General features: G+C 39.7%; 1 protein-coding gene and 1 long non-coding RNA gene across 4 annotated transcripts in view; one reads left to right on the top strand and one right to left on the bottom strand.

The window, feature by feature from the left end:
* The first annotated feature begins 2004 nt into the window (after window positions 1–2004).
* Window positions 2005–19814, top strand: part of LOC131248513 (plant UBX domain-containing protein 8-like) — a 53173-nt gene continuing 35363 nt past the window's right edge. For 2 of the 3 annotated variants that reach the window (XR_009172274.1, XM_058248822.1), the window contains exon 1: window positions 2005–2173. Coding sequence is in view for 1 of the 3 variants with exons in the window: in XM_058248822.1 (XP_058104805.1) it covers window positions 2090–2173 (84 nt within the window). In the remaining 2 variants the exon portion in view is untranslated. The remainder of the gene's footprint in view (window positions 2174–19814) is intronic. The other variant, XM_058248823.1, reaches the window with a different exon arrangement.
* Window positions 8020–9112, bottom strand: LOC131248515 (uncharacterized). Its single transcript, XR_009172275.1, has 3 exons — window positions 8904–9112; window positions 8718–8813; window positions 8020–8098 (listed from the first exon to the last, which is right to left on the bottom strand). It is a non-coding gene; the product is annotated as an uncharacterized LOC131248515 (long non-coding RNA).

Raw genomic sequence — 19814 nt, 5'->3', positions numbered from 1 at the left:
GTAGCTAGTGTCAAAGTTTTGTCGGCTTACCATGATGAATGTGCTTTTTCCCTTGTGTCCAACCATTTTGCCCCCTCATCCAGTGCATGAGCTCAAGATGAGGCAAATCCATTTGATCCCTCACGAGTTTTCATCCGTAGAGGTTAATCAATACTGTTTTTCTGGAATGTGGTCCACTTCAGATTACAATGCTTATCTGCCATCCAACCTAATGTTAGGATTACACAAACTTAAATAAAGGTAAAGCAAATATCAGCTCGATCCAAAACATTCATACCCCAAAATATTTTCAACGCCAAGTGTTCATTCCCCGCATTTCTTATGGTGTGGTCCACCTAAAGTTTGAATCTTTCACAGTCTTGGGCTCATGCCCTAAAATGAGGGGACAGAATAGATAAACGGCATGGGTAAAACATAAAAATCATGGTGTGGCCCACGGAGCTTTGACATCAGCTAGCTGGCTAGTGTTGGCGTCAGTAGCCAAACCGCATCCGTCGTACACACGTTGCCATGTTGACACATGTGGGAGCGTTTGTGTGCGGGACTTCGAGAACATTCCACCCCACCTGGAAAAGCGGATGCTCGTAGATATAGAATTGCCGCATCGGATGACGGATTTTTTTATTTTTTATTCCTGGTGGCAGGCGCCATGGGCCCATCTTAATGTATGTTCTTTATATCCATACGGTCCATCTATTTTTCCAGATCATTTTATGGCAACATTAGAAAAAATAAAGCAGATCGAAATTTTAATTGGACCACATCATAGGAAACAGTGGAGATGATGACTCCCACCGTTGAATCCTTCCTAGGGCCCACCATGACGTTTATTTCCCATCCAACCTGTTCATGAGGTCACACAGAGCTGGATAAAGGTAAAGCACAAATATCGGCTTCATTAAAAATTTTGGTAGCCCAAGAAATTTTAAATGGTGGCCGTTCAATCACCACCGTGTCTTGTAACGTGGTCAAATTGAACTTGGATCTATTATATTTTTCGGTTCATGCCTCTAAACTGATCTGAAAAAATGGATGGACGGCGTGGATAAAACACGCACATCACGGTGGGCTCCACATCGGCTGCCACCAGGGTTATCCCTGGTGGCAGGGTCGCCAGGAAATCCGCTTGCTTCGGTATCAAGGTTTCGCGAGATGACACCGGAGAGCCGTTTGTTGTATGGCAAGCGGTACGCGTGGCAGGGTGATGTGTCAATCTTGACCGTTCATCTGGTTTATAGATGGAAGATTTTTCTAAATGCTCGGATCAGATTTTCCAACAGATATCTGATGGTTGGCCTTAAAAGCAACAGCAAAAAATAAAAATAGTTAATGGACAGACGTTCGTTTGGAAAATTGAAGAAAATCAACGGATAAGGTTTCTTAATAGTTCAAAATTTATAAAAATGATACATAAATTAAAGAAATCACTAGATGGACGGCCAAGATCAGAACATTTCCTCCTGCCACCTCTGCATGAAGCGATGGCTCCACCGTATTCTAGTAATTCCGGTTGTACCGTATTTTATTAATTAAAGATGGCTTTGATGCGAGCTTTTCAATTTACATTATTAATTAATCTTCTTTTAATACGTCATATGAAAATGATCCAGTGCTCTAGCACGCTACAAGCTACTGTGCTCCTAGTTGTACAGGGACTCGTGGACAGTCCAATCTTGCAATCTGGACTGTCCATTTCATGGTTCAAACAACTAGGTCCAGTCAACATCTTGTACCGTCCGCTAATGGTGGCCCATCGTGGATTTCTCACGGTCCCAATAATAACTTTGATCAGATGATCTTAAGCATCCACCCATGGCAAAGAAAGTGTTATCGGATGGATATGATCATCCAATCAGCTCTAGTTGTTCTTGGTACGGCCCATGAAGTACTCTGCGGACCTAACGGACGGTCCAGATCTGATTGGAAAGTCGACGTGTCTGTGGAAGTAGGAGGCGAGCAGTGGATCATTTCTCTTCATATAAAGATCTCAAATTACAAAGCAGCCCTTCATATCAAACTTCTGCGGACCTCTCTCTCCACCGAATTCGAACGGGAGGAATCCACCGTTTTCTACGAATTCGATTCTGCAATGGCGAGACCACAGCAGGACGCAATCGATACCTTCATCAGCATCACCGGCGCATCGGAGGCCGTCGCTCTGCAGAAACTCGAGGTGCGCGTTTTTCTTCCAACTCCGTTAGGGTTTCGATTGACAGCACTCATTTTCTCTTTCCATCTCTTATACAATCCTCCGATTACAGAATTCGGTACTGTTACTGTTCTCTGCCTTTCTCAATTAGGGTTTTGTTATTTGGATTCAATCCTTCAGTTTCAATGGACACTCTGTAATGCAGCGATTATATGATTGGAATGTCGTAAAGAGTCCCTGACGGAAGTGGATTGCGTCTCATCCAGTGTGCATTTGGATGCACTGCTGAATTGAATTGTGATAATTAGCCTTGTAAATGGCAGGAAATAATATCATTTATCCTTGATGAAACTGAATGTCCGCCATTGAATTTTCTTGGAATCCAAACACAGCTTTACAGTTTGCAATATCTATGCTCGGTATGAATTACTGGGTTCATTGCCAAGAGACAGGGATGGGATGTATTATAGCTGCGGTTAGATGGAGTGTAGTTTTTAGCGATGTGGAACTTCGTAAGGAATTTTAGGAATTGGGATTGTGTGATTTTTTTAATCTTGTTAGAGGCTTGGAGCTAAACCCACTATTCATTTGTTGAGGTGCAAGTTGACTTGTCATGGTTTACATGCATTTGGACGAGGTTCTAAAGTGGCCACCCTTCTTATCATGTGATAGGAAGGATGTATTTTGCTTGAGTTTTTATGCAGGTAAACTTGACTCTGGCATGGTTGTTCAAATCCTAGCTTTATGGTTTGAGTCATTAGTATAAGCGGGCTTGAAATTTAACTTTGGTCATGCCTGAGAGAAATCGTAAGTGAATTGAAGAATACACTGGGAAATCAGATGGATTGTTCAATGATTGTTGTTGGTTTGAAGTTTGTTTTTTATTTTTTTATTTAAGGGAGATGAAATGGAATCGCAGGTAACATACCGATACTGTCTATTCCAACGGCTGATCATTCAGGATTGTACAGATCTTTGCTATGTAGAAATGGCGTGAAATGTCATACCTTCATTAAATGTGATGTCAAATTCTAGAATGCTCTTGATAGTTGATTCGGACACATGTCAAATGCTTAGATTGACAAGTTTTACGATCAGCCAGCCACCTGACATCAACCTTCCTCCATTACCTGGGTTCTTGAAGTGACCATCATAAATGCTTACATTAACAGCACAGGCATGCCCACTTGGACTCACATTGTACCAATCCTCAGCCAACCCATTACATGCACACCCCAAAGAACAGATGAGTGAAGTAGTGTCATGAAAAGGCAGCTGGCAGGCATTCAGCTTAACATGAGGCGCACGTGCATGGAGGGTCATGCTCAAGCAGTTGACTGCAGACACTAGTAGGAAGCCCTGATACATGTTAATCAAACACCACATTGCATGTTGATAGGGCTACTCCCATGCTTTTTATTTCTATGTTTTCTACTTTACTTTGAAATCGTGCTATGCATCATTCATTCCATCCATTCCTCCCTCACATAATGTGTTTTGCTTCGATTTTTAAAACATTGTTTTTTTTTTTGCCATTCTTTGGAGGCAATGAGGCATATGGATGGGAAATGTTGACAAATGGACGATGCCTACTTCATTTCTCTTGATGAGTGTCCTGTCACCCATCATGAGCCATTTTTATGTCATTGTCTTTTGAGAAATAATGACTTTATTAATAAGAAAGTCTCCTTGTTATTGCCAACACATCCCAGTCAAAAGCATGGGCCTACATGTCTTGGATGCAAGACCCCAATACTCTTTGATGGGTTTCTTCTCACCCATTAAGAGTTGTGTCTATATATGCATGTATGTATATGGATATGCATATGTATGCATGCATTCATTGTGATAACTAATGATTTCTCATCATCATCATCATCATCATCATCCTCTAAGCCTTATGTCAATTAATTGGGGTCAGCTACATGAATCCTGTTCTGCCATTCCACTCGATCAAGGGCCAAACCTTCGGTTAGGCCATAGGTCATCAAGTCTTTTCTTACTAAGTCCACTTACCATGTCCTTTTGGGCCTTCCCCTTCCCCATTTAGAGCCTTCAACTTGTACCAACTCATTGCTTCTAATTGTGTGGTTCTTAGTCTCCATTACACATGACCAAACCATCTCAATCTACTTTCCCTTAGCTTATTACCTATTAGTGCTACTCCTAAGTTCCCTTGAATGTGTTAATTTCCAATTCTATCCTTGCTCATCTTGCCACTCAACCATCTCAACATCTTCTTTTCAACTACACATCCTATGAAGATGTTATTCTTTAACTGACCAACATTTTCTCTCCTATAAAGCATGGCCGGTCTTATAGCTATCTTATAAAATTTCCCTTTTAATTTGAGTGGTACATTACGGTGACATAAAACTCTAGAGGTACATCTCCATTTCTCCCACCTAGCTTGAATTCTATGGGCAACATTCTTCGCATTCTTTCCACTCTCATTAATTATTGACCCAAGGTATCAAAATTGGTTATTTTGGAAAACTTCTTGGTCAACAATCTTAATTAATTCCTCATTTTCACGCCTAATATACTTCGTTTTAATTAGACTAATTTTAGATCCTTTAAATTCTAAAGCATCCCTTCATAAACCTAGCCTTTTGGTTACGCCTTCCTTGTCATTCAAAACTATTTCATCTGCAAACAACATATGCCCTGGGATCTCTTTTTGCAAAAGCCTCGTTAATTTGTCCATAACCAATGCAAAAAGGTATGAGCTTAATGCCAACCCCTGGTGCAAGCCTACAATTATTGGGAACTCACTTGTCTCTTCCCCAAGGGCCCGTTTGATTTTCAAATCCCATTGTAAATGCATTTTCCCTGAGCATTTATTACTTGCTCAGGGAAATACAGGGAACTATCGGAAGTCATCTATTCGGATTTCACTCGTTTGAAAAATTTGCAAAAAGGTGAGAATTTGCTTTTCTCGTGTTTGGAGAGGCATGGAAAATGTAATGGTCAAGAGTGACGAAACTCTGGGGGCGGATTAGACACCGACAAGATTTACGTCACCAAGCTCTGTGGACCCCCCATGATGTGTGAGAGAAATTCACCCGTCCATTTGTTTCCCCAAGCTATCTTACATGATCTCAAAAATGAGAAAATAGTGGGAAACTGACCCCGGGGCCACCATGATGTTTATATGCGATGTAGACCGTTCATATGAGGCCATTCTAACTAGGATGAGTGGGACGGATGGCACCCACACATTACAGTGGGCCTTACACAGGCTTGACGTATCTCTATTAGTTGGCATACTGAGCGATTAGTAAAAGGAGAATGTTTCCAATATATCAGTTACCATGCCTGTTGTATGGGCCCACCTGTGATGCATGTGTAGAATCCAAACCGTCAATCTTGAAGGACTTTCATATTCATCGTAGAACTCACATCTTGGTGGGTCCACACAGCTCCAATGTATGATAACCACACGTTCATACCTATTTTATCAGTTACCCTTGATTCGGTATAAACTGGGCCACGCGCTTGCCAAATCTCTACCGTGGACGTGTCAAGTGATGAGGTTCATCACCCCATGCAAAGATAATGCTCCAAATTTCTACCGTGGACGTGGGCCATTCTTGGAGAGATGTTACGTGTGATAAGGTCTGTTCAACATGCAGGTTTCATGTGTACATACGGTTGGTGGTGTAAAGCAATATTGGTGCACATTTACCTGACTGCTGAGATGAAAAATAGACGATGATCCTTATTCAGAAAGCATGTGTCCGCAAATCAGAGGCTAATATCATTCAACCAAACTGAAGTCGGGGTTACCAACTACACCATTACCCCACCGCAATTGGCTGGTGTACCTCACACCGGCTATATAGCTGCTGTACGTACGTGTCGTGCGAAGACATGATTTACCAACGGTTCAAAGGAGATGAAAATAGCTCACCCAAGTTATGAACGGTTAAGTACAAAGAGAAAATGTTATAATAGCTACAAAACAACAAGTTGTCCATCCAAAAGAAAATTACCAAAAAAACAAAAAGATAAGTTGTTCAACAATCCAAAAGACCCCAATATCCACCACACACACATCACCGATATAGGACCATTAATTGAAAAACCATAACTATGACAACAACATCGAAAATAATATACAAAACCAGCAACGAGTCACGAGGGATGTCACTACAGCCACAATACGTCCCGGGTGGGCTGTCCTTGAAGTCACTGGTTTCGTCGGATATGGAAGATCGTGACTCGGGTAGTAAAAACCAGACGCATCAGATACACCAAGGCTTGCTTGATTGGGCACGACGTCACCTGCGAACGTGCTCCAGGCAATAAATGCCTCCTTTACATACTTGAAAGATCTGAACCGAGCATAAGAGTAACCCTCGACTTGAGCCTTACATTCCTCCCACGAGTAATAAATACCTGGTTGTCTTCCTACGAAGACAATGTAGATTTTCCCCATCTGTTCAAACAAAAGAAGTCATTAATGATCTTTAGATTATTGATAATTATAAGCAATTACCTACCGGGTAATATGTCAGTGGCGCAAGTGTCGCCATAACTTGCGCGAAACTTAAGCCTGCATGTAGTTCAAATTAATAACAATAATCCCTATCAATGCACCTGTTGTGTTCAAATATTAGCAACAAGTGATTTGTTATCCAAAAGTGCGACAAGAAATAAGTAGAAATATCCAAAATTAAGTTTTACAAGTCCAAAAAATATTATAGTTAAAAATTGTCTTAAAGGCAAAGCCTACGAATCACTGCTTCCAGCCAGTTAAACTAGGTAAGATGTTCATTCATATTTGGGGTCCACCCCCATTTAGCAGCATCCTTATGAATGAAATTCTCGTCTCTTTGTCAAAGGTAAGGAAGGAGGCCCCATACGCTTCTTATTTCGATAGCAACTTTGTTGCCCATAAGACCTCATCAGCCGTCAGTCCCCCCAACTCTTCCAAAGTCGGTATAATTTGTGCCATCTGACCAAAGTTCGGACCCCTGTCGATTGAAATGGCAATTGACTTCATGGCACCCCCAATATTGACCATCCCGGTGCCAATCATATCAACAGGTCACTCCACCCTCGGTCTCTTTTTAGAATTAACTGTGGAATTCGTGTTGCGGGAGGCATTCCCATGCTGTGTCGGACTCGGATGAGGAATGTTATTGCCTCCACGGCTGTCGTCAGACCAATGGATATGCGGTGTATCCTCGCCAAGATCTTAAGAAGATATTATGTTAATATCATTATTCAGATCAACAGTGTGGTTGGATGACACATGTGTATCTCTCCATCAAGGAGTGGTTGCACAGGGAGGGAAGTTGCCAGTGACACATGCTTTACCAGTAGCCCTATAGTTTTCGAAAATGAACTCGAGATCATCATATTTAGGCATGGGTTTGCCACAGAATTGAGCAACATCTGGATGAGACTAGACACAACACAAAAAAAGAACTAGTTATTAACATTGCACTTTGTATGATGAGATGTGATGTAAATGTTAAACGAGTTATACCTTAATGTAGTCCATCCACACTTCATCTGATGCGACGACAATTTGTAGGTTTGGGTCTCATCCAAAACCAGACGCACTCCGTAGATCTTTGACAGTGAAGAAGTTTTTTTTTTCACTGTGTGGATGCGATTTTTTACGTTCGCATTAGTGATCTTGAGGCCTAACTTCAACATCATATTTTCTACGATTCCTGTAAATGATTCTATTTTAAACCCAACACCACGTCTTCTTCCGACAACGACTACCTCCATTAGCCCGTCGATTAGGATGTCGTCCATGTCGTCTGTCCAATGAAGGACACCTCCATAGGACTACTCAGTTCCACTGTTCACTGTATGGTTCCTGGGCGATCTCCGTGGGGTACTACTAGGTGATCCCAGGTGATATTTCGTCGGAGTAGATAGTACGGTTCGTCTATTCGGTGACATGGAGCCACTTCGGTCTACCTCAATCTGTGAGAAGATAAATGATGCGACGACAAGTTCAAAAAATCATTCTACCCCATGAGTAAATAATATGAAGTCCATCCAGGTTTTTTTTTTTTTTTTTTTTTATAAACAAGCTTGCATATTAAATAAAACAAAATATGGAACAAAGGCATTGGTGATCTAGTTGGGACATTCTTGACTGCTACTCCAAAAACCATCGTTGATGTATGTCTTATTACAATGTATTTAATTTGTTTGACTCACTAGATGAGCTTGGTTCCACATTCTGGAAGCTATTTCATCGCGTTTTCTGGCCCACTCATCTCTTTCATGTGGAGTGACATTCAAAAGTACACGACTTTCATCGAGGACGGATACTTCTGTAGGTGATGGGGTCACACCATCGGCACCACAACTTGATGACGACTCAAACTCAAACATGTCATTGTCTCCAGATATCCTTATGAAGTTGTGTAACACACAACAAGTTAGCATTATCTTTACTTGAGTTTGTATAGGATATTGTGGAGCAGTCTCAGAATTGGGAACCTGGCTTTCAAAACTCCAAAACATCTTTCTATTACATTCCTCAGTTGTGCATGGCGATAATTGAATAACTCTCGAGCATTGGATGATTATCGACCGGTATGATACTCATTGAGATGGTAACGTACACCGCGATATGGGGCCATGAAACCGGGTGAGTGCGCATATCCTGCATCAACTACGTAGTATTTACCTACATTTTAAAAATAATTTCTGATCAATACCAATTCTTATTCGTTTGATGTTATAAAGCCATCAGAGTACTTGATGCCTATGGGTTTACCATGGGGTATTACGAAAGGATCGCTTGAGTGAGTCAAGACGCTTTGCAAAAAGCGTGCATCTGATGCGGAACCTTCCCATCCCGCTAACACGTACACGAACTTCATGTCGAACTTGCAAGCAGCCAGGATATTTTGTGATATGTATCCTTTCCTGTTTCGATAGATAGCACTATTCGCAGATGCTACGAAAGCTAGGATGTGTGTCCCATCAATTGCACCGATGCAATCCTAAGTTAAACTTGTCAATCGTTAGGTGATATTGGCATATGTAATGTAATCCCGACAGATCGTAATCAATTGTGATAAGTATGTATTATCATACCTGAAAGTATTCCACCCAATGTGGGTTTGATGAAATCTCAGATGCGGTATCGAGTGTAGGTAGTGTAACAAAGTCTACATATAAAGAAACGACTGCATCCAAGACTCGATTAAAATATCGACTTATGGTTTCGCCTAACCTTATAAAATGATGTCCAATTACTCGGTTCCGGACATTGTGGCTTAATGTATGGAGAAACATGACAAGTTGTTTTTCCATACGTGCTTCGCATCCGCCAATAGTCTCTTATCTCGTAAGATTGAGCAAAGATTGAAGAACGTGGTCTTTTTCATCCGTAGTTGCGAAACACAATCAGTCTCTTTTGCCCTAATAATCCCATTGATAATACGGGCATAGTCATAATCAGCAGACCTGGGAGGGTTTCGAAAGAGGTACGTGCGACAATACTCCTCAGCAGTGATTGTAGCAGATCCCGCAGCCAATATAACCGCGAAGAATTCTAACTCTTTGTTCGTCCAGTCGCTCCCAGCCATGGTGATTCACCCCTCTCTATATAGGATGCATGTGACTTTGATTAGGATGATGACACGACAATTTTTGTGGATGTTTCAAAAGTTTAGTTCCCATGCAACAGTTATCATCATCCAAGCATCAGATTATTTGGATAATACCAACCATGACAGTGCGCGTTGTCATGTTAATGTTCATCAATGTAATGGACTATCGAAATGTTACAGTCAGATAATTTACACTGATTGTATTTTCCGTCTGGATGATACACAGGCAATTAGAAATTACTTGTAAATGAATGCATGTCATCCTCCGACTGGATTGCTCAAATAGTTTAATTTTGGGACTGACTTAACAACAGCGAGCTCCAAAAATTTAGTCAATTTAATTTGAGTCAATGGCAATGTATGCCACCTGTATATGTGCTCCATGCAAAACTCAGTTAAGATAAGAAAGTGCCTTCATGTTCTGTCCCAAATATGTATTTTGGGACAGAACAAGCTGGAATTAGAATTCATGACAGTAATTTCCATTTCTGTTCAGGCACAAATACTAAGTGGATGGGCTGCTGAAAAACCTACTTAGTAATATTTCCAAATATGCTATCAACTATCAACAAATTTGGACGTATCTGCTCATTTCAAATGGAAAATGACTCTAGATCATATAATCATAATAGAATTTTCCAAGCTATATAATGTTGGCTCTATGATCAAGGTTCAAACAAAGCTTTTGGGCATTATAAAAGATAATTTGAAGAGATGGAGCATGCACAGAAACAAGCATGATACATTTCAACAGTTATTTGTTTCAAAATACGGGGGGCCATTTCGGTAGGGAATCCTGTAAAATCAATATTAAACAATTATCATAATTATGTTGGTGAGTGGTGACCATGCTTTCTAGTAAGAATCATGTGACAAAAACATTTTCTTCTAAATCACAAATTTTGTGTTTAGCTTTTTCTAGAACTTCCAGAATTGGGATTAGGTGGGAGGAATGCACCACTTTCTGAAGCAAATCATGCATAGAGAGCATGTAGCCCACCAAAATCAGAATTAGGCTTATTCCAAAATTTGCAAAATCCTTGCACAAAAGGATCCTAACGTACATACTGAGAATGCAAGTCAGACATAGAGACAAGCAAGTTAGAAAAACAGTTTATGTATTGTCCTGCTTCCTGGAACATCAAGACACATTCAAGATGGAAGGACATAGTGTGGATTCCTCAAGGGTCAAAATTAGATGGGGGGCTGAGCAAAATTATCTTCTCCCAACAATTGGTTGGCCTATATGTCAACTGCTATTAGCTGCCCAGTAATATGTCATCCTAACCATGAATTTGCAGGAAAATGACTGGGTCCAACATTTTCCACTGGAGGTATATTTTTCATGACATCTTCACCAGTGGGCCCCACCAGATTTCAGCCATGACCACTGAGAGGTGGGCCCAGCTAGGGGTGGCAATGGGTTGGATTGGGTCAGGTTGGATTTTGGTCATAATGATGATAGGTCCGACCCAAACCCAACAAATTTATTAAAAGGATTGAAAATCTAAACCCTAACAAAATAACAGAAAGTGACAAAAAAATAGAAAGAAAGAAAAAAAATACCAAAAACCACTCACAAATAAGAACAACATGATAAGCACTCTCAAGCAAGGTTTGTGAATTGGTCTGCATGTAACAAATCAGTAACCCACTGATGCAGGATCATATGGCCCCCTACCACCCCTGTATCAGGGTATACATGCTAGTTTCTGACTACATATCAAACCATGCTCTCAAGAGCAACAACTCAACCACCGAATGCACAACCCACAATGAAATGCACAAACAATCAATCAAACAACAACAACAGAAACAACAGTAGCATCAACAAGAACGATGATAACAACAACAACAACAAGAAGTAGCTGAATAAGGTCTATTGTGCTGGAGCCCAATCAACCTTGGCTGACCCATTACATGGGCCACATGGCTGCATGAATGGACGATCTAGACCATCCACCTAGTGAATCCTGCAGCAAATGGAGCACTCTACAAATACCACATCAAACATATAACCCTACGTATAAACAGCCTATGAAAAGGTACCTGGAAACAAAATGAGAGAAAAAAAATGCGGCTAGGATTGAAAAAGGGATGGTCGCTTCTCCAATGTCCCCTTCATCAACAGTAGGACATATGAGTTGGACGGTCTAGAACGTATGGCCATGCAACCATGGGCCTTAGTACATAAGATAGCATACTGATTAACTCAGTACGCAATTGATAGCCATCGGATCAACACGATCCGAACATTGATGAACGACCGTCCATCACTTGTTCAAAAACGGAACGACCGTGTACCCTATCCAGCACTATTGGCGTAAAAGTAAATCTCGGATAGCAGGTGATACATTCACACGACGTACTTGCGTTTGTGGTGGAGCGGTTTGGGCTGAGGTGTCGCGTCCCTTCACCACACTGTTGCGACCGGCGGAGTTCCTGCCCAAGCACGGCAAGTGAAATATTCAGGATTAAACCTGTCAAGAGGAAGACGATAAGTCAGGCGGAATTGCAAATGCGAAGTTGGAGTGGGGCGGGATTACATGCGAGATGAGGTTTGCAGGAAGACGTGCCTGTGAGGGAGCATTGCGAGAGACGTTTCGCTGTTTGGGTGGATACACCAATATATAGATGGAGATGAGCGGGATTGCATGCTCTCGCGGACCACCCTCCCTTCCGTCCTGTCTTCGAGACGTGAAGCAAATCTCGCCCGGATCGCCGAGATTTCCTAGCGAATCCCCAGACTTTGAAATGTGATTTCGCCCCTGCCATCTGCACGCCGCGCTTCTCTCAGTCAAATATGCGAAATGGTAATTATTACCCATTTCGCAATGATTTCATCCTGCCCGCCAAAAACAAACACGCCCTAATAGTCCTCACATTTTTTTTTGAAAGGTAACAATTACTTTATTAAGAATCACAAAGAGAGAGTCTAGCCGCTGAGATAGCGAAGCGGCTACACTCCTAAAAAGTGCAGATTACAACCCTTTAAGTTTTCAACATTAGAAGCCTACTCGACTATAAACTGCTTCACTCCTAATAGTCCTCACATTTGTTACCGCTTCCTTGCACATATCCTTAGACATGTCAATATGTCTTCTTGAAACTCCTTTCTTTCCCATCACTCACTAGATTAACTCTCTAGGGATCCTATTTTTAGCTTTCTATAGGTCAATAAAGATTGTGTGGAGATCCTTCTTCTCCCTATACATCTCCATCAATTGCCTAAGTAGGAAAATAACTTTAACAGTAGACCTCCTAGGCATGAAACCAAATTGATTTTCTAATATAGACATCTTATGCCTTAGTATGCTCAATCACTTTCCCAAAGTTCCATAGTATGACTCATAAGTTTAATCCCACGATAATTAGTGCAACTTCATGTCTCCTTTATTCTTATAAATGGGTACCATGGCATTTTTCCTCTATTCATCTAGCATTTTCTTCGATCTTACAATCTTGTTGATCAACTTTGTCAACCAAAATAACACAATATCTTCCATACATTTCCAAATATCTATTGGTATATCATTTGGTCTGAGGGTCTTTCCTGTTTTTATTGTTTTCAAAGCTTCTTTCCCTTTAGCTATCCTAATCATAGGAAAGCATCTTGGTCCTCGACGCCTTTTGAATTTATGGTTCCTTGTATCCGTATGCCCTTAGAGTGGTTGCCTTTTAACAACTTCTGAAACTACTTCTCCACCTTCTGTTGATCTCATTGTTGTTTAGTATTACCCTCTTTTTATCGATTTTAATGCATCTAACGTGATTTAGGTCCCTACCTTTCCTCTCAAATTTTTTCGAGTTTGAAGACATCTTTCTTACCTTCTCGTGTCCTCAATCTATTATAAAGAACATCATAAGCCTTGTGTTTAGTCTCACTACTTCCTTAGTAGTCTTTTTGGCATTTTTATAATGTTCAAAATTTTCATCATTTCTAGTTCTTTGTTAGGCTTTGAAACATGGTTTCTCATAAATAGCTTTTTGTACATCGTCATTCCATCACCAAAGTTGAACGACTACATAGTGCTGATCTTAGGGATGCCTCTGGTGGATGGAAAGATGCGAAAGGAAGAAGAGAGGAGAGACACAATGAGCGATGAGGGGGAGAAATGTGTGAGGAGCGCTTGGAGAAAACCCTAGCACCTTCCTATTATTTATATTTAAATACACCGTGTGAGAATTGTGTATGGGTCCATTGTATGGGTTGGGCCCAACACTCAAAAGTCCAGTCTATTCAACTCTTTAACAAACCTATTCAACATAGTTATGGCACCTATTCAACTGATCACAACACTTGGTTTTTACCCCCCCCTTTCAAGCTGGAGCATCCTGATGATGCCCAGCTTGGAACAAGGGTTAACATAATCAAACCTATTAAATAAAACAAGCGAACCCCCCCCCCCACAAAAAAAAAAAAAAAAAAAAAAAAAAACTTTAAAACATCTTTTGCCACTTTTCTAATGCACTCAACCATCTCATTCCATATAACATTTAGACATTCCACTTTCCTTCTTCCATCAATTTATTTCTAACTAACATTATTTTCTCTCCTTTTAAATTCCACTACCTAGTTTTTAGGCACCTATTAATTTCACTCCCTTTCTTCCCCCCCCCCCCCACCAAAAAAAAAAAAAAAACTTTAAAACATCTTTTGCCACTTTTCTAATGCACTCAACCATCTCATTCCATATAACATTTAGACATTCCACTTTCCTTCTTCCATCAATTTATTTCTAACTAACATTATTTTCTCTCCTTTTAAATTCCACTACCTAGTTTTTAGGCGCCTATTAATTTCACTCCCTTTCTTCCATCTCATATTGTTAACATCCATAACCATTAACCTATGTTGCGGAATTAGACTCTCCTGATATAACCTTGCAATCTTTACATATTGATTGTTCTGAAAGAAATCTATTTGGCTTGTATGTGATCCACTTGTGAAAGTTATTAAATGTTCATCCCTCGTTTTAAAGTATGTGTTTGTTAAATCTAGATTGTATGCTCTCATGTCTTTACTTCTTTTTCCCTACATGACCATTAAGTCTCATTGTATGAATATCCTCTCTCCATTCGGGATTCCTTGCATCAGTCCATCTATATCCTCCTAGAATTGTCTCTTGCTTCTATTTGCTACCATACTAGTAGTGCATGTGGACTAATAACATTGATTATCTCCTTTTCTAACACAAGTTTCATTAATTAAAATCCTATTACTTTACTAACATTGATAACTTCATCCTTTAAATATTTTTCTACCATTATCCTTATCCCATATCTATTATTGGCCTTTCTCATATACTAAAGTTTATATCCATAAAATTCTCTAATTTTAGCCCATTTCAACATGGCCTCTTGAATACAAGCTATGTTAACTCTCCTTCATTTCATCATATCTACCAGCTCCATACCAACTCCATACTCTTACCTGTCAATGTTCTTGCATTCCATGTGGCAAGACGAATCCTATTCTCTTGGGCTAGTTTCTTTACCTGTGCATCTCCAGAATGGCGTGGGAACCCTTGGCTACTTCGAACAACAACCAGGAGTTGTCGCCGTGCGTCGCTTCTAGAGGATGCCCCAACCAATCCTTGTCCATATCTCATTACACTGGGAACACCCTAGCATGAATTTGGAATGTCATATTGTTCGGATAATCAAATTCACGATGAAAGTTATTGGATAAGTTTGACGCCGGCTGCCAACCTATGATAGTGTTTGAATGGCGATGGGAGCACAAAACTCCTACAGTCTCAATGTAATAGACTATAACATAGTTGATTACAATCAAACACTATCATAGGTTGATGGTAATTAATCAGTTAACGATTTCTCTCTATATAAAAGCATTCATGTATTTATCAGCACAAGTACACACATTTCTACATACTGCATAACAAATAATTGTTTTAATAAGAAAACACATCATCTTTGCTTCAATCCATTGTGATTTTCTCTGTGTAATGAAAATTAGAGTTTATCTTTCAAGAAGAAGAGGAAGAAGATGGAAAAAAAATCAAACCAAAGAGAATGAATTGAGAGCAAAGAGAATGTTTTTGGAGAAAACTTTGATAACTATTAGAGTGTGATGTGTGATATACATGCAATAAAAAATTTCACATGTGATGTATGTGAAACTCAAGAACAAGTTATCTAGATAGTGTGCCATGTTAGTATTGGGTCCCTGAAAAGCTAATATTGACCTCAAGGTGTCCTGTTGTGGTAACGGAGGGCGTAACGGTGCCCACTGTTACTGATATGGTGTAATGGTGTAATAGCCGATACGGGGGAGTAACGGCCGCGTTATGCCCCCTGTATCGGTTAGAAATTTGTTTTTGTTTTTTTTTGTTTTTTTGTTAAAACAATCTTTAAAAAATATCTATTAAATCTAGAAAAATCTAAATATTCCAAATATGCATTCATTTATGATTTTGAACATGTTTATGGGGTAGCGTAACGTTCCACTCTTTGGTGAGAAAGCTGTATCGAAAAGAGTATATGGTAACTAACATCTGCATACAATCTCAGGTAGACCACTAGTAGGTGAGGCCTTGAACGTGGAGCTTACCTTGATGTATGTGTTGCTAACTCATTTTATGACAGTCTAAAAAATGAGGTAGATTCAAATCTCAGGTGGACCACACAAGAAGAAATAGTTGTGATGAATGTCCACTATTAAAAACTTCCTACGGTCCATTGTAATATTTATTGGCCATCCAACCTGTTGATTACGTTATACAGACCTAGATGAAGGGAAAACACAAATCTCAGCTTGATCCAAAACTTTTATGGGCCCCAAGAAGTTTTTAATGGTTGGCGTTCAATCACCACTATTTCCTGTGATGGTCCACAAGCCTCATTTTTTAGCTCATGCCAAAAAATGATATGGAAAAATGGATGGACGGCATGGATAAAGCCCATACATCATGATGGGGCCCGGATAACACCGTCCAGTAGTGATTGCGCCTAGGCAATCTGTGGGTGAGGCCGTGAGCATAGGGCCCACCTCAGTGTATGTGTTGTATATCCTTGCTGTACATTTGTCTTGCCATCTCATTTTATGGCATGGTCCCAAAAATGAAGCAGATGCACATCTCAGGTGGACTGCACCACATGAAAAGGTGGTCGTAGAACACCCACCATTAAAACTTGCCAAGGTCCAATGTAATGTTTATTTGCCATCCAACATGCTGATAAGGTCCAATGGACCTGGATGAAAGGGAAAACACAAATAACAGCTTGATGCAAACTTGTGGCCCCCAAGAAGTTTTCAACGGTGGAAATTCAATCCATGTGGTCACTTGAGATTTTGATCTGCTTCATTTTAGGGACCATTCCCTAAAACTAGCTGGAAAAACTGACGGACGACGTAGATATACAACACGTACATCAAGGTGGGTCCCACAAAACAGTGTGTGCACTTAGCATGAAATACCACTGGAGTATTAATTTTTATTATTATTTAAAAACATGGCTGTGAAACAGCCATGTAGCCTCCTCTCGTTTAAAGAGGAGAGAGAGAGAGAGAGGGAAAAATGAGAAATAGAGGGGGAAAAGAGGGGAGAGGGAAAAACGAGAAAAAGAGGAGAGAGAGACAGGGAGGGCATCACAGGCTCGCAGCAAGAAGAAGAAGCGGAAGTGGATGACGATCCGCAGCCATAGCAGCAACATGTGCAACTACAGCCGCTGCTGCAGTAAAAGACGAGGAAGAAGAAGAAGAAACGAAGAAAGTAAGTTCTTTTTTTGATTTTTTTAATTAATTTTTTTTTAAATTATTTTTTTCCTGAAAACAATGATACGGGGTAACAGTTGTTACGGTCTGTATCAGCCGTTATGGCTCCATAACGACAATTATGGCTTGCTTTTTCAAGGCGACCCTGTTTTAACCCCGTAACGCGTAACAGTATCTGTCGTCACCGTTACGTATCGGCCGTTACGGCCGATACGTAACCGATTTGGCACACCTTGATTGACCTCAACCATTTATCTCGATGACCATGTGTCCTTTATGGACATGTTACTAATGCCATAATTAATATATGGGTCTACCTTAACTGTTTATGTAAACATGGATTAAACTAGAGGGTTTCCTTTGCCATCCTTGGGAACTTGAGTTTGAGCACAATGACTATTGGCAAAAGGAAAGTTGTATTCCATGGAACTCAATACCCTGTTAGTCCATGACCACCTAACAAGTTTTGGGACGAATTTGTGGTTATTCTTGTATAGTTATCTCGTGTTAGGGGATGTGGGGAGCCGATATGGAAGGTGCCTTTGCCCAACCCCACATAAGTGAGTGTTCTTGGATATGGGATCTTGTTATTAGATCTTTTTTGGACACTTGTATTGGAGTATTGCTTCAAGTCTTTGGATTGGGAGACATATCATGCTTGGTTTGGATCGACTTGTGTATCTACCAACTTTGACTAATCATAGAGTTAAGAATATACGGGGAGTTCAATTTCCTAGTATCATATGCTTTAACACTCATGAGGTCAATCCATTGGCTCATATGTGGGTGTGGTTGGATCCATGCATTCTGATACCATTGAAGTCCATACTACCTAACAAGGGATCCATTGGTTGCTTAGGAACACTTTATGGCTTACATCTTATTGATAGGACCATCCATCAAGTTGTATGTAGTTGGGCTCGACACTTAAATGGTTCTAAATGTTTTCAACGTTATTTTTTTGTTTTTGTTTTAACCATTAAAAATATTTTATTCACGCTTGATGGATATCCAATGATTAAGATCTTGTGGTTTGCTCATTGACTTGCATGGGTCTTGGATTAATGGGAGATGACCATGGTTAGTGGAGGGATTATGTCAATTTGGGCACATGGATTGGTAGAACCACATACTTTAGATGTAGTAGGTAATGTTGTCATATCGTAAATTGTAAACGGGTTTGAATCGTATTGTATCATGAATCATATCGTAAATTGTATGTTTTTTTTTTAAAAAGATTTTCATAAAAATATCATAAAAAACAAAAAAATGTAAATAAATCAGAAAAATTAAAAAACACATCAATCAACCATTTTCTCTTGCATATGCACAAAAAACAAACAATTTAACCATGATGACATTAATCCATTAATTTTGTGAATTGTGATCAACTATATACTATGCATAATTGTAACATTGTGTTGTATCATGTCATAATGAAGTAAAAAAACAACCCTTGCCCATCCCGTGTATAAGCAGGTTTTCTATATGATTATAAAAATAACCTTTTCCAATGTTGTCGAATAGCATATGCGATCGTGTGCGATCGCATATGCCTGTGCGCACAATCGCATATGCGGTCGCATACTCTTTTTTTTTTTTTCAATTTTTTTTTTTAAAAATAGAATAAATTATTATATGTCATTGGCCCTTGAAATACATTTAATTTAAGTAAAATAAAACCAATTACATTTACAATTTTACATAATGAATTAAATATTAAGTGATCATTTATCAACAATTCTACATTCTACAATATAGTCAACTTAACATTTAACAAATATGAAATATCAATATTTAACATTCAATATACATCAACAATCAACATCAACACACTTAGGGCCTATTTGATTTTTGAGGTAATAGGTAATTACCTGGTAAATGAGTAATAATTACTTACCAGGTAATTACCCCATCATTTCTTGCATGGACGTTGACAGCTTAGCTTTTTGGCGTTAAAATTGAGGATGGCTGCCAAATGAATATAGGGCCCACTGTGATGTACGTGATGTATCAACACCGTTCTTCTTATACGTCAACCTCATTTAGGCCATGAACCCAAAAATGAGGCAGATCCAAAGCTCCAGTGGACCACACCACAGGAAACAATGGAAATTGAATGCTTGCCGTATAAAAATTTATGTGGCCCTCAGAAGTTTTGGATGAAGTTGATATTTGTGTTTACCCCTTATCAATGTTTTTATGACTTCATGAACAGGTTAGATGACAAATAAACATTAATGTGGGCCCAATAAACAAAATAACTTTTAATGGTGGACGTTTAAGGTCATTGTTTCCTGTGGTATGGGCCACTTGTGCATTGCATTTGTCT

Source organism: Magnolia sinica, chromosome 6 (assembly GCF_029962835.1).
Source record: "Magnolia sinica isolate HGM2019 chromosome 6, MsV1, whole genome shotgun sequence".
NCBI lineage: Eukaryota > Viridiplantae > Streptophyta > Magnoliopsida > Magnoliales > Magnoliaceae > Magnolia > Magnolia sinica.
Note: the sequence above shows the minus strand (reverse complement) of the source record. Positions and strands in the feature narration are given on the sequence as shown.